This window comes from Hyperolius riggenbachi, chromosome 2 (assembly GCF_040937935.1).
Source record: "Hyperolius riggenbachi isolate aHypRig1 chromosome 2, aHypRig1.pri, whole genome shotgun sequence".
Taxonomy (NCBI): domain Eukaryota; kingdom Metazoa; phylum Chordata; class Amphibia; order Anura; family Hyperoliidae; genus Hyperolius; species Hyperolius riggenbachi.
Window position 1 is genome coordinate 119,041,904 of NC_090647.1, and position 15,905 is coordinate 119,057,808.

General features: G+C 47.0%; 2 protein-coding genes across 5 annotated transcripts in view; one reads left to right on the forward strand and one right to left on the reverse strand.

Annotated features, from left to right (window-relative positions):
• Window positions 1–15,588, reverse strand: part of LOC137545731 (gametocyte-specific factor 1-like) — a 46,970-nt gene extending 31,382 nt beyond the window's left edge. The window contains exons 1-2 of one of the 4 annotated variants that reach the window (XM_068267284.1): window positions 15,428–15,588; window positions 10,782–10,866 (exon numbers count right to left, since the gene is read on the reverse strand). In XM_068267284.1, coding sequence (XP_068123385.1) covers window positions 10,782–10,862 — 81 coding nt within the window. In that variant the 5' untranslated portion in view covers window positions 10,863–10,866; window positions 15,428–15,588. Of the gene's footprint in view, window positions 1–10,781; window positions 10,867–15,050; window positions 15,204–15,267; window positions 15,371–15,418 lie in introns of those variants that run through there. The other 3 variants (XM_068267283.1, XM_068267282.1, XM_068267285.1) reach the window with 3 other exon arrangements.
• Window positions 9,007–15,905, forward strand: part of NCKAP1L (NCK associated protein 1 like) — a 374,626-nt gene continuing 367,727 nt past the window's right edge. Inside the window, exon 1 of the mRNA XM_068267280.1 lies at window positions 9,007–9,125. The gene's annotated coding sequence lies outside the window, so the exon portion shown is untranslated. The remainder of the gene's footprint in view (window positions 9,126–15,905) is intronic.

Consider the following 15,905-nt stretch of genomic DNA (forward strand, 5'->3'; position numbering starts at 1 on the left):
AATGTCCAGCCAAACCAGAGCAATCCACCAGATACGGGGGAGGGGGGGGGGGGGGGAGGATTGATAAGGGAGGAGGTAGCACTTAATACCAATCCAAAAGGAAGACCAATTACAAACCCCAAACCTAACCCTGGGGGACAGGGGATGCCTAGGGGGTATCACAAACAAGGACCAGGCCAATGGGAGGAACCCCGCAATGGAGGATGGGGAACACCACCAGAGTTCAGTCCACAGAGACGGGGGGGCCCAAGAGGGGTCCAGGCCAGATTTGGAACAAGACATTATAATTTGAGAGATAGAAACCCCAAAAGGCAGCAAGATATCAGAGAATATGGGGGGGTCCCCCTCACAAATAGATATCAAGAACTAGAAAACTATGAAGAAGATGAGGAGTTTGATCAACGTTTTTTAGGGGTCAACCGGAGAGGGGGATGGCAACACCAGTATACAGGAATAGAGGACGATTGGGGGGGGAGGCCTCGTAGGAATAGACGAGGAAAGAGGGGAGGGTGGAAACAGCAGATGAAGATAAAACCGAGAGGTGGGGGAATATTCAACAATAGTGGCATTCCCTTAAATAAACAGCAGCTTGGTACGCTAGACAAAGGATTGAATTTTGCCCCCCCCAAGAAATTAAATTTGAGGCATATCTGGGGATCAACAAATATGTAAGAACATTAAACATTAAGAAATATTTTTTGAATAAAGAAAGCTCTATTATGAAAGAAAAGAATGTACCACAAGAATATATACATACTCATTTGAAAAATAAATCGACCTTTAACCCCCAAGATCAAGCGAAAGGGGGGGACCATTGAAACTTTCAAAAGGGCAGTTTTGAGCGATCTAGAGAACTTGGATGTGAAATCTCAGAGGAATTTTAAGAAATATGGGCAACAAATCAAGCAGCTGGTAGAAGATAAAAATTTGATATTGAAGCCAGCTGACAAGGGTGGGGGGATGGTCATTATGAATGCACAACAGTATAATAATGAGATGACCAGGATTCTTAGTGATAGGGAAACTTATGAATGTTTAACCACTTGAGGACCCACCCTTTACCCCCCCCCTTAAGGACCAGCGCTGTTTGTTTGGATCTGTGCTGGGTGGGCTCTGCAGCCCCCAGCACAGATCCGCGGCCACACAGAGCGATCAGATCGCCCCCCTTTTTTTCCCCCTATGGGGATGATGTGCAGGGGGGGTCTGATCGCTCCTACCTGCAGGTATGTTGCGGGGGGGGGGCACCTCAAAGCCCCCCTCCGCGGCGACATTCTCCCCCCTCCCTCTCCTACCTGCTCCCCCGGGAGATCTGGGCTGCACAGGACGCTATCCGTCCTGTGCAGCCAGTGACAGGACGTCCCCTGTCACATGGCGGCGATCCCCGGCCGCTGATTGGCCGGGGATCGCCGATCTGCCTTACGGCGCTGCTGCGCAGCAGCGCCGTACAAATGTAAACAAAGAGATATATTGTGTTTACATTTAGCCTGCGAGCCGCCATCGGCGGCCCGCAGGCTATTCACGGAGCCCCCCGCCGTGAATTGACAGGAAGCAGCCGCTCGCACGAGCGGCTGCTTCCTGATTAATCAGCCTGCAGCTGGCGACGCAGTACTGCGTCGCTGGTCCTGCAGCTGCCACTTTGCCGACGCACGGTATAAGCGTGCGGTCGGCAAGCGGTTAAGAAAGAACCCCACTATAGAGTATAAGAATATTTTGAAACTCAAACTGCTGGAGGGAGAAAAAAATGGGGATTATTAGTACTGAAGAATTAAAATATTTATTGCCAACACACCCCAGGATCCCAGTAATATACTTTAACCCCAAGATTCATAAAGATGTAAATAACCCACCGGGAAGACCAATAGTGAGTGGGGTGGGTTCTCTAACCCAAAGAGTGGGGGAATATATAGATTGGTTCCTTCAACCAGAGGTCAAAAAATTGCCATATTTATTAAGAGATACAAAGCAACTGTTACAGAAAATTGACAAGGTGAAAATTTTACCAGGGGATCTGTTGGTGACAGGTGATGTCACATCCCTTTATACAGTAATCCCCCATGAAAGAGGTTTGAATATTGTTGGAGATAGCCTTAGGGAAGGTGGGAGTTTAAAGAACCCCCAGATTGAGTTTATAATGGATCTGTTAACATATTCACTTAAACACAATTATTTTTGGTACAACAAAGAATTTTATGTACAACAAACAGGCTGTGCTATGGGGGCAAAATATGCCCCGAGTGTAGCGAATCTTTATATGGGCCAATGGGAAAAAGAAATTTTGGATAATGACAAGGGGAATAATATCATAACATGGAACAGATTTATTGACGACCTCTTCTTTATTTGGAGAGGGTCGAGAGAGCAACTACAAATCTTCTGTGAGGATATGAATAGCCATTGGCCAGAGATAAAAATCACGTTTAAAATTGATGAGAACAAGGTGGATTTTTTGGATTTGGTAATAAGAACAGAGGGTACTGAATTAAAAACGGTCACATTTTTTAAACCGACAGATAGAAATGGGTACATCCCAAGGGAGAGCTGTCACCACAAAAGATGGTTAGATAACATCCCCAAGGGCCAACTAATGAGGATTAGGAGGAATTGTTCTGATGTAAGCGATTACCAGAAACAAAGCAAAATAATCACACAGAGATTCAGGGAAAAGGGTTATGAAAAGGAGTTATTACAAAAGGAGGCAAATACAGTAGAAAAAATGAATCGTGAAACACTTATTATTAAAGATAATGTTAAAAGATCAGGACCATCTAGAGAATTTGATATATTGTTAGATTATAACAGTCAATATCGGGATTTGGAGCAAATAATAAAAAACCGGTGGAATATATTACAGCTTGATCCTATCCTCAAAAAGACTATTCCAAGCAGACCGAGTTTTATATATAGAAAAGCACCCAATCTGAAGTCGTCATTGGTAAACAGTTTTATTGACCCACCCACAACTAATGTGGGAAATTTATTGGGACAGAAAGGTTTCTTCCCATGTAGGGGATGCAGGGGATGTAGGGAGATCAAACCAGTAAGGGGAGACCATATTGTATCAAGGAATACAGGAAGAAGGTGGAATATCAAACAATGCATAACTTGCAATACTGTTGGGGTGGTGTATGTACTATGGTGCCCATGCGGAATGGAATACGTGGGCAGGACCACAAGAGCCTTACAAAAGAGAATAGGACAGCACATCTACAATATCTCTAAAGGTTTAGAGACACATAGTGTGTCCAAGCATTACAAACTTGTGCATGGGGCAGACCCAAGTAGCCTGAAATTCATGGGAGTAGAAAAATATGTAAAAAAATGGAGGGGATCAAGTATGGTGAAGGAAATATCGAGGGCAGAGGGGAGATGGATATATAATTTGGGGTCCCTACGTCCGGGGGGGTTAAATATTGAATTTGATTTAAACTGTTACATCACTACTGATATTTGACACAGAATTTCAAAATATTAGTTTATTATTGAAGAGTAGGGGAATGGATTGGCTTAAATTAGGGGTAAAGTAAAAGTGATGGAAGAAAGGGGTACAGATTGTTGCTAATTAATGGGTGAAAACGGGTTGCGGATGGTACATAGACCAATATTGAGAATAAATGCCATAAGAAATTTAACCACTAGATGGCACTAAATTGGTGATATCACGGATCAGTGGATGAGAGTTCGTTGATAAGTGGCACTAGGTACTGTTAATATGTAATATCAATATGGTTTAGATTGTTGTTGTATCAATTGTATAAAATCTCTGGGGCTAATTTAGAACAAAATTGTAACAGCAGCGGTGTCTATCAGTCAGTACACTGTCTTGTATGACGTGTCCGACAGAGTGGCCGCCATGTTTTTGAAGCCTTATGGGGAAATATAATACGACGGTGATAGGGGGGAGTCAGGTGATTTGCGTGCAGCATAAAAAGGACGGGACGCGCCAGTGACGTCAGCCCCTGATGAGTCCGATTGGACGAAACGCGTAGGGCGGAGCTACGTCCAGCGCGTCTGACGTCACTGCATGCGAATACTGAGCCGGCAACTACGAGCTATAGGAAACAGCGTGGAGACGAACCCTGGGCAGAGGTAGCTAGAAAGTGGGATACGGGACGCCGCATTTCCCCTGCTGATGCCAGGATAGACCCCGCTGATGGACAGAGCTGTTTGATGTGCTTGAATTACAAGAAGGCAGACGTGAGTGCGCAATCACTGCGCGGGTTGTTAACCAATATTTTACATAATACGCTATGATGTTTTTATATTTTATGGAGTTTTATCTGGAATATCTGGAATATTAAAGAATATTGAAGATACATAGCGCCAGAGAGTGGTGTATGAAACAAACGCTAGACCCACCTGTTTTCTGAGGTGGCTACAATCTGGTGAGCGCAATCTGTAGTAGGGGAAGGATTTACGAGTGGCTCACATTATTTTCACTATCACTGGGTGGTGTGTGATACAAGAAATAACGGAATTACGCTATGAGTATAAATCTTGTTTTTTAGGATATAAGGAGAGCGCAGCTCAACACTGACATACATTAATAAACTGGAATTTGAAGCAGCGTTCCCGTGAATAGTACATGGTGGTTTGGAACTATACAGGACTTGGTCTTGAGATACACCTTTGGACTTTATGCTAATGGACTTCAGTAAGGTCTTGTGATATTTTAGAGCGTGACTCGTGCTGATATAATTGTCAAAGGCAGCGCAGCCCTATCATAATTTATAATTATAATTATACTACTTCTGAGTACGGCGATACCACATGTGTGGCACTTTTTTGCACCCTAACTGCGCTAAGGGGCCCAAAGTCCAAGGAGTACCTTTAGGAATTCAATAGGTCATTTTGAGAAATTTCGTTTCAAGACTACTCCTCACGGTTTAGGGCCCCTAAAATTCCAGGACAGTATAGGAACCCCACAAATGACCCCATTTTAGAAAGAAGACACCCCAAGGTATTCCGTTAGTAGTACGGTGAGTTCATAGAAGATTTTATTTTTTGTCACAAGTTAGCGGAAAATGACACTTTGCGAAAAAAAACCAATAAAAATCAATTTCCGCTAACTTGTGAGACAAAATAAAATCTTCTATGAACTCACCGTACTACTAACAGAATACCTTGGGGTGTCTTCTTTCTAAAATGGAGTCATTTGTGGGGTTCCTATACTGTCCTGGCATTTTAGGGGCCCTAAACCGTGAGGAGTAGTCTTGAAACAAAATGTCTCAAAATGACCTGTGAAATCCTAAAGGTACTCATTGGACTTTGGGCCCCTTAGCGCAGTTAGGGTGCAAAAAAGTGCCACACATGTGGTATCGCCGTACTCAGGAGAAGTAGTACAATGTGTTTTGGGGTGTATTTTTACACATACCCATGCTGGGTGCTAGAAATCTCTCTGTAAATGGACAATTGTGTGTAAAAAAAATCAAACAATTGTCATTTACAGAGGTATTTCTCCCACCCAGCATGGGTATGTGTAAAAATACACCCCAAAACACATTATACTACTTCTCCCGAGTACGGCGATACAACATGATTGGCACTTTTTTGCAGCCTAACTGCGCTAAGGGGCCCAAAGTCCAATGAGTACCTTTAGGATTTCACAGGTCATTTTGCGACATTTGGTTTCAAGACTACTCCTCACGGTTTAGGGCCCCTAAAATGCCAGGGCAGTATAGGAACCCCACTAATGACCCCATTTTAGAAAGAAGACACCCCAAGGTATTCCGTTAGTAGTATGGCGAGTTCATAGAAGTTTTTATTTTTTTGTCACAAGTTAGCGGAAATTGATTTTAATAGTTTTTTTTTCACAAAGTGTCATTTTCCGCTAACTTGTGACAAAAAATAAAATCTTCAATGAACTCACCATACTCCTAACGGAATACGTTTGGGTGTCTTCTTTCTAGAATGGGGTCATTTGTGGGGTTCCTATACTGCCCTGGCATTTTAGGGGCCCTAAACCGTGAGGAGTAGTCTTGAAACCAAATGTCGCAAAATGACCTGTGAAATCCTAAAGGTACTCATTGGACTTTGGGCCCCTTAGCGTAAATAGGGAGTGCCACATATGTGGTACCGCCGTACTCAGGAGAAGTAGTATAATGTGTTTTGGGGTGTATTTTTACACATACCCATGCTGGGTGGGAGAAATATCTCTGTAAATGACAATTGTTTGATTTTTTTTTTTTACACACAATTGTCCATTTACAGAGAGATTTCTCCCACCCAGCATGGGTATGTGTAAAAATACACCCCAAAACACATTATACTACTTCTCCTGAGTACGGCGATACCACGTGTGACACTTTTTTGCAGCCTAGGTGCGCTAAGGGGCCCAACGTCCTAATCACAGGTCATTTTGAGGCATTTGTTTTCCAGACTACGCCTCACGGTTTAGGGCCCCTAAAATGCCAGGGCAGTATAGGAACCCCACAAGTGACCCCATTTTAGAAAGAAGACACCCCAAGGTATTCCGTTAGGAGTATGGTGAGTTCATAGAAGATTTTTTTTTTTTTGTCACAAGTTAGTGAAAAATGACACTTTGTGAAAAAAAAACAAAAATCAATTTCCGCTAACTTTTGACAAAAAATAAAATCTTCTATGAACTCGTCATACACCTAACAGAATACATTGGGGTGTCTTTTCTAAAATGGGGTCAGTTTGTGGGGTTCCTATACCGCCCTGGCATTTTACGGGCCCAAAACCGTGAGTAGTCTGGAAACCAAATGTCTCAAAATGACTGTTCAGGGGTATAAGCATCTGCAAATTTTGATGACAGGTGGTCTATGAGGGGGCTAATTTTGTGGAACCGGTCATATGCAGGGTGGCCTTTTAGATGACAGGTTGCATTAGGCCTGATCTGATGGATAGGAGTGCTAGGGGGGGGTGACAGGAGGTGATTGATGGGTGTCTCAGGGGGTGGTTAAAGTGGAAAATAGATGCAATCAATGCACTAGGGAGGTGATCGGAAGGGGGTCTGAGGGGGATCTGAGGGTTTGGCCGAGTGATCAGGAGCCCACACGGGGCAAATTAGGGCCTGATCTGATGGGTAGGTGTGCTAGGGGGTGACAGGAGGTGATTGATGGGTGTCTCAAGGTGTGATTAGAGGGGGGAATAGATGCAAGCAATGCACTGGCGAGGTGATCAGGGCTGGGGCCTGAGGGCATTCTGAGGGTGTGGGCGGGTGATTGAGTGCCCTAGGGGCAGATAGGGGTCTAATCTGATAGGTAGCAGTGACAGGGGGTGATTGATGGGTAATTAGTGGGTGTTTAGGGTAGAGAACAGATGTAAACACTGCACTTGGGAGGTGATCTGACGTCGGATCTGCGGGCGAACTATTGGTATGGGTGGGTGATCAGATTGCCCGCAAGGGGCAGGTTAGGGGCTGATTGATGAGTGGCAGTGACAGGGGGTGATTGATGGGTGGCAGTGCCAGGGGGTGATTGACAGGTGATCAGTGGGTTATTACAGGGAAGAACAGATGTAACTGATGCACTGGCAAATTGATAAGGGGGGGGGTCTGAGGGCAATCTGAGCGTGTAGGCGGGTGATTGGGTGCCCGCAAGGGGCAGATTAGGGTCTGATCTGATGGGTAACAGTGACAGGTGGTGATAGGGGGTGATTGATGGGTAATTAGTGGGTGTTTAGGGTAGAGAACAGATGTAAACACTGCACTTGGGAGGTGATCTGACGTCGGATCTGCAGGCGATCTATTGGTGTGGGTGGGTGATCAGATTGCCCGCAAGGGGCAGGTTAGGGGCAGATTGATGGGTGGCAGTGCCAGGGGGTGATTGATGGGTGGCAGTGCCAGGGGGTGATTGATGGGTGATTGACAGGTGATCATGGGGATAGATGCATACAGTACACGGGGGGGGGGGGGGGGGGGGGGTGATCAGGAGGGGGGGGGGGGGGGGGGAGATAAAAAAAAAATAGCGTTTACAGATAGTGACAGGGAGTGATTGATGGGTGATTAGGGGGTTGAATGGGTGCAAACAGGGGTCTGGGGGGTGGGCAGGGGGGGGGGGAGAAATCAGTGTGCTTGGGTGCGACATAGGGTGGCTGCAGCCTGCCCTGGTGGTCCCTCGGACATTGGGACCACCAGGGCAGGAGGCAGCCTGTATAATACACTTTGTAAACATTAAAGTGTATTATACACTTTGTATGCGGCGATCGCGGGGTTAACATCCCGCCGGCGCTTCCATATGGCCGGCGGGATGTTGCGGCGGGTGAGCGGAGACAGGCGCCGGATCGCGTCACGGATGACGCGAACGCTCCGCCCATGCCCTTACAAGGACCGCCACCTCTGTGGGTGAGCTGGTCCTTGCGGGCTCCACTTCCCGGCCGCCCCTGTGCGTTAGGCGGTCGGGAAGTGGTTAAAATAATACCAGTTGCCTGACTCTTCTCCTGATCATGTGTCAAATACTTTTAGCCAAGCATGCAGATCAGGTGTTCTGACTGAAGTCAGACTGGATTAGCTGCATGCTTGTTTCAGGTGTGATTCAGCCACTTCAGTGTTCTCCCCAGGATCAATTAAGTGGGTGGGCCGCCCGGGTGAAATAAGGCCCCGCCCGGCTGCTATTTTGCATATTAGAAAAGCCAGCGCTGGTCTGACTCCTCTGTAGCAGATTGCCCAGCAAGCTCAGCTCCTCTATGTACGAGATCTCGCGCTTTCCGGCGGGCTCCTACACTCCTTGTCTCAGCATGGCAATAGGCGGGACCATACTGACTGCTTAGTGCTCCTCCAGGAACGAGGCACATTACAAGCAGTCTCTCACTCTGCCTGTACAATCGTGAAGGGACGCTGGAGCCTGTGTGGCTAAAAGCAGAGCTGGGCAAACTACAGCCCGTCTGGCTTTGCAATCCGGGTATTTAGTGCCTCCTTTCCCACTCACGGTTGTGTTACTTGTCTCTCTCCCTCCCCACCATACACTTTCCCATCTCTGTGAATTACGGCACTTTCGTTTGACTGAAGAGAGGAGTGCAGGCAATCACTCACTTCCTCTCCGGGGGTGTGAGACGCACGGAGCAGATATCCACTAGCTGCAGAAAGCGGGATGTTTTGGCTGCCCAGAGAATCGAGCAAACTGACAGCAGCGCTGAAGGGGGAAAAAAGCCATCTGATCTGACAGGTACAGGCAAAAACAAAAAACAGTTCATATCTATGTGTGAGTTTGCAGCTTCTCAGTTTAATCTGTAGGACATGCTGAGCCTTGTGGTTCCACAACGATGGGGTCCACAAATAATGAACACTTTACCAATCTGGTGATTGGTAGAGGAACCAACCCCAAAAACATTGACGGAACAATAGTGGTTGATCAGAACCATTAATGATGCACAATACATATAACTGTCTAGCTCTGAACGTGTGAAAAATATGATGTCTGTTTCACCTGCACTGTGAAGCCTATTTTTGTTTTGTTTTTTTAAAAGCAAACAAAAAGCACTGTAATAGCACTTTGAAAACAACCAAAACTGTTTTTCCTGGTTTAGGCTTGGCAGGTTCACTTTAAGACAGTGCATATCTAATACTGGGTACACACAGATTTTCTGGCCGATTTACTGTCAGATCCATTATTTCCAACATGATCGATCTCCTTTCTGACCGATTTCCAATCAATTTCCTATTGAAGTGAACGGAAATCGATCGGAAAATGCTCAGAAATCGATCAGAAAGCAGATCGGACATGTTGGAAATAATCGATCTGACAGTAAATTGGCCAGAAAATCTCACCTAGCATCTCTGTACCTAGCATTAAAGTAAGAGTCATATGAAGGCTCAGTGTTTTCCCCAGGCCTCCATCCGGCTAACTTTGGTAAGCACCCGGCTGATATCAGCTCGTTTCCTCCTTCTATGCTGTAAGCAGAGCTTACATGGCCCTGCATTCCCCCTGTTGCGCCCCACCTGGCTACTTTTTCATGCCACCCGGCTGGAAAAAAATTTCTGGGGAGAATACTGCACTACTACAGCCAAAGAGATCAGGATAGCCAGGCAACTGGTATTGTTTAAAAAGGAAACAGCCATACCCCTCTCAGTTAAGGTTCCCTTTAAAAAATACCCTTCGCTACAACAGTGGGGTGTAAGAAGGTACAGAAAACTTCTGGACTATCCAGAGACATCACACTATTTAAAGCCCTTTTCCACTGCAAATCGCTATCATGCTGTGATTCTGAACAAGATTTGCAGTAGTTTAATAATGTGATCTCCTGTGTGCTGTATAGAATTTGTCATACAATAGAAATCATGTGCAGCTAGATGGAGACTTTCAGGAAACAAGGGGGTGGGCTTCATGCCACAAAGGAAAATCGTACAAAAATCCAAAGTACCACAACTTTCATGCGCTTCCATAGGGTATACCCAAGTGCACTCAAACTGCAGCAGGCAGTGCAATTGCGCTTTAGTCAAGATCACAATGCACACAATCCCTGTGTTGGAAAGGGGGCACCAGCGATTATAGGGTTAATCACGGCACCGATGCTATTTACTAAGTGTCGAGGAAAGCGAGCACGATTCGATTTTCAGATCTTAATTACATAGTGGAAAAAGACTCTGGGGTATCCATTTTTTAAATCCACTTTAGGGATACTATGATTCTTTGCCCGATAACAGGAGTAAAGCTCGACCAATTTTGCCTTGAACTGAACTGCTTCTTTATTTTTACATTTTCTGCTCTCATGATGTTATTTTTATTTTCACAGGATTTGATAAAGAAAATATATAAACAGGTCATTTTATGTCTCACAAATTCATAACATTGTAGTAACAAATGTCAGAACAGTACACATACCTGGCAGGTCATGAGATGCATTCGCAACTCTGTTGCGTTGACCTTGTGCTCAGCATTGAATGGACAGATGACATACTCCATGGTTCTGTCAAAACACGAGTGTTATGAAAAAAAAGCTTTGGTTCCATTCAGGTACACGAAGACATCTCCTGATAATTGTTCTTTAAAGGGGTTGTGTTCCTTTTCAAAAACCAAAACTGACACTTACCTGGGGCTTCTACAGGCCCCCTGCAGCTGTCATGTGCCCGCACCATCCTCTACGATCCTCTGTTCCCCTCTGCTGGTCACTGTGTAATTATTCATCTAAATAGACGGATGCAACTGCGCGGCCGCTCAAGTCCTACCTCCCGTTCGCGTCTCAGAGCTTACTGCGCAGGCAGTTTGAGAAAACTTAGTACTGTGAAGGAAGCTCCTGAGGACGCGCGAGGCCACAGTTGCATTTGTCTAGTTAATACATGTCAAGCTCCGTGCTGCGGGCCAAATTTGGCCCTCAGAGCTATTAACCACTTGCCGACCAGGGGATTTTTCAGTGATCAGTGCTGCGTGGGCTCTGCAGCCCGCAGCACCGATCAGGCGTGCAGCAGGGCGATCAGACTACCCCCCTTTTTTCCCCACTAGGGGGATGTCCTGCTGGGGGGGTCTGATCGCCGCCGGCTGCATTTGCTTAGCGGGGGCTCTTCAAAGCCCCCCTCCGCAGCGTTCTCCGCCGTCTCGCCCGCTCCCTCCCCCTTTGAGCTGCGCAGGACGGATTTCCGTCCTGCGCATTGAAGGATAGGCTTCAGCCTATCATATGCCGGCGATCCCCGGCCAATCAGAGGCCGGGGATCGCCGATCTGCCTTACGGCGCTGCTGCGCAGCAGCGCCGTATGATGTAAACAGCGGGGATTTCTTCCCCGCCTGTTTACATTTTGCTGGCGAGCTGCGATCGGCGGCTCTCCGGCTGTTCACGGAGACACCCTCCGTGAACTGACATGGAAAGGCCGCTAGAATGAGCGGCCGTTTCCATGGAAACCCTCAGACAACCAGTTTACGCCAATCGGCGTTAGCTGGTCGTCAAGAGGTTAAATTTGGCCCTCACTTTGCATCATGTTTGGCCCACTCTAGACCACCACGGAATCTATATTGGAGGTGAATTCCTAGATTACCAGGAAAGCCATATGGGGGAGGTAGGGGGAAAGCACTAAACACCAAGGAACTGTATAGGGGAGGGTGGGGGTCTCTAGATATTAGGGAACTATATAGGGGAGGGAGGAAGGACCACTAGACACCAGAGAATTTTATAAGGGAGGAAGGTGGCCAGTAGACATTGAGGTTGGCCCACAACTAGGTCCCAGTGTACAATTTTAGCCCACTTTGGATTTGAGTTTGACACCCCTGGTCTAGTTAGACAAATAATTACACAGTGACTGGCGGGGAACGGAAGGATCGTAGAGGACAGCGCGGGCACATCACAGCTGCAGGGGCTGGTAGAAACCCCAGGTGTCAGTTTTTGTTTTTAAAAAAAGAACACAAAACCCCTTGAAGAAAACTCGTAAATGCAATTTTTTTTTTGTGATTCCCTTTCGAGAGCACAAGAAACATATTGCCATCACTTACAAAATGGTGCACACAGAGCATTTGCGTTTTATGCTAAAGTGCTGCAGTGAGAATGATCCCATAAGGATCCATTTATCTCAGCATATTTTTTATTTATATAGTGCCCAAAATATTCTGTAGCGCTGTAAATAAATGCTATAGACAGATACATGAGAAATTAAAAACACTGTACAATCATGGCATCCAGCAGCAATACAAGTACAAATGCATACATGGTTGATGTGTGGTTTGAGACATCACTAAAATTGGTATACATTCATACAATAAAATACAGCAAAATAAACAATAGGAGAAAGTCCCTGCCCTCGCGAGAGCAGCTAATGTTATTGAGAGAAAACTAAAACGCATTAAGTGTGAACTAGTCCATTAACATAAGTTCTCAGGTTTTCTGTGCAGAAAATGCACACGCAAACAAGTGTGTACCCTGCTTTAGTCAATTTTGTTACAGTCCACATAGTAGGGTGTTACAGTAGTGAAGATGTGATATGATTAGAGTACATACAAGCATTTTGGTAGCCTCCTGTGAAAGGAACGGTCAAAATCTGGAAATGTTTCGGAGATGGAAGTAACAAGAGCTACCATTTTTTTTGGAGTATAAGACGCACCTAGGTTTAGAGGACAAAAATCAGGGGGAAAAAAAACAAACCCTAAACCTGGTGTATATAGTGCAGGGGCATCTTATGTACCTTTTCCCCCCCATGCTGTCCTCATCTAAACTACACTATACCCTGCAACACTAAAATACAAAAAGCAGCAGAAAGTTAATTAAAGTTAAACCATGTTAATTAAAGTATACCATGCACAATCTTGTTTTACTGGTTTTTTTTTTGGGGGGGGGGGGGGGGCGACGCAGCGGCGTGGATGTGACGCAGCGGCGAGCGCACGAACAACGGCAGGGATGAATACTCACTTGCCGAGTCCTGCACGCTGTACTGGCTTCATTCTACTTGCTGTTCTTGTGTCCCATTTCCCTGAAACAGCACTCCCTGGGCGCTATTACAAGGAGATGATATGCAAGAACAGGAAGAAGAATGAAGCCAGTACAGTGTGCAGGACCCCTGCAAGTGAGTATTTGTACCCCCGCCACTGCGTTCCCTGCCCCCCCCCCCACTTCTCTATACTGTGGGCACCTATCCTGCCTACACCTATCCCTGACTACCTATGCTGCGGCCACCTACTACTGGCTACACCTATCCCTGGCTACCTATGCTGCGGCTACCTATCCTGCCTACAACTATCCCTGGCTACCTATGCTGCGGCCACCTACTACTGGCTACATATGCAGTGGCCACCAACTATTGTCTACAGTTACACCAATCCCTGGCTACCTATGATGCAGCCATCTACTACTGGCTACACCTATCCCTGGCTACCTATGCTGCGGCCACCTATTACTGGCTACACGTATCTCTAATCCCACCAGAACTTTTGCAGGAGCAGGGTGAGCCTTTTTACAGAGCGAGGTCTTATACTCCCCAAATCCCCAGGGTAAAATGCAGGGATCACTTTGCGCAGTAGCTCTGCCTCAACTGGAGTCAATCTCTGCCTCGCACCACCCTTCTCAGTCTTCTTTCACTGAGAGGGGCGTGCAAAGCTCTGCCTCCCCGGGCAGAAAAGCCCACAACCTGGAAAGTCGTGGAATTTTGCCCTGGAATTTGGGGGGTATAAAGACCTTGTTCTGCCACGGGAATGCAGCGTTTCCCCTCTGCTCATATTGCTTAAAGGAATCATCATCAAAAAGATTAAAAAAAAAAAAAAATCAGCCTTACTCACCTGGGGCTTTCTCCAGCCCCTTGCAGTCGACTGTCCCACGCTGACAGCTCCGCTCTCCGCTGCCGTCCCGGGCTCTCCGCACGGTGCAGAGGACGACGTTGTCCGCTGCCATGATCGACAGTGGCGATTCACGCAGGCGCAGTAAGGACAACCTCGAGGTCGGCCTCTGCACCGCGCTGAGAACCCAGGACGGCAGCGGAGCGGTCAGCATGGGATAGTCGGCTGCAAGGGGCTGGAGAAAGCCCGAGGGGAGTAAAGCTGATTCATTTTTTCGCTGATTATTCCTTGAGGCTGCTTTCACAGTGGGACGTTACAGGTGCACGTTAGTGCAGCCTGTAACGCTCCCCCAACGCACAGCAATGTAACACAAGTGGGCTGTTCACACTGCCCAGGTTGCGTTACATGTAACGCTGCACGTTGTAGTGAAAGTGCAGCATGCAGTGCGTTCTACGCGGCTTAGCCGCGTTAGACGGTTTGCACATGCTCAGTGGGGGGCGGAGAGGAGGCGGGGAGATGCCGCTACAGTAGCCGCACACATGGCTACTTAATATGCACTGCGCTGGCGGCCGCTGATTGGCCGGCGGGACCACGTGATGCGGAGTGTCTCGCTCCGCATCACGTGGTCCCGCCGGCCAGTCAGCGCCACTCTGGGAGACCTTATGCGGATAGAGCCGCCTAACGAGGCTCACTCTAACGTCCTCTCCCGTACCATGCGTTGCGTTAGGGGCGCGTTATGCGACCATAACGTCCCCTAAAACGCAACATCTTAGTGTGTAAGTAGCCTTAAGATAAACAGCAGGTAAAAATAAGTATTTTTAATGGCTTCAGACTCTCTTGAAGTTAACTGGAGTGGAGCAGCCCCTGCATCACAGGGGGTGTGGGGCCCCTCCAATTACAAACCTTCTCTTCCTCCAAACCAGGGACTATACTTCAGTTCAGGCGTTTTTGCAGCAAGACTTGTTATGGGTGTTAAGATCTAGCCACACTTGTTTTATGACCCTTTGTGAGATGGCCCTCAAGGGGAGGCAAGGGAAGAGGTGTAAAAGTTTCGCTTGGGGCCCCAAAAACGGTGGTTACGCCACTGTCGGTCATGAACATTTACATGGAGCTCACATACACTATAAACATTGCTGTGCGCATTTCAGTAACTTTGCAAAGACATCACAAATGCAAACACTATATCCGAAGTTCCCATGGTGCTCATCAGCAGTGCCTGACTAACGGACACCGTGCCCGGACAGCCGCGCCCCCACCCCTCTCACCAATACCTGGCCTACTTCTGGCAATAGCGGAAGAACTCCTAGGGCGGGCACAGCAGATATCACCGTCTTCACCAGGAAGCAGAAGCCGCCGCCAACACCGCGCACACCACTCACTCTACAGCTCGCTCTGGCTCTCCTCCATCTGCCCGCAGCCCGGCTCCTCCTATCTCTACTCGGCCCCGCCCCCACAGAATGGCGGGAAGGAGAGACCTCCCTGAGGTGCATAGGCGCGTGTGGTGCTAATTGTTCTAGAATTGTCACTGTGGTGCTAATTGTTCTAGAATTGTCACGGTGATACGTTTACAAGTTTATCGTGAAACTGTGAAATTGCAACAGTCATACATCAGTTTTATGCAAGTTTTTATTATGGACAATTAATATTTGCTGCAAGCTGTAATTTCTCAAAACTCACACAGAAACGTTATTTAGCCGCAGGAGTAATTAGCTGTGCGGAGGAGGCACCTGTTTATCATTATGACCTACTGGGTTTATG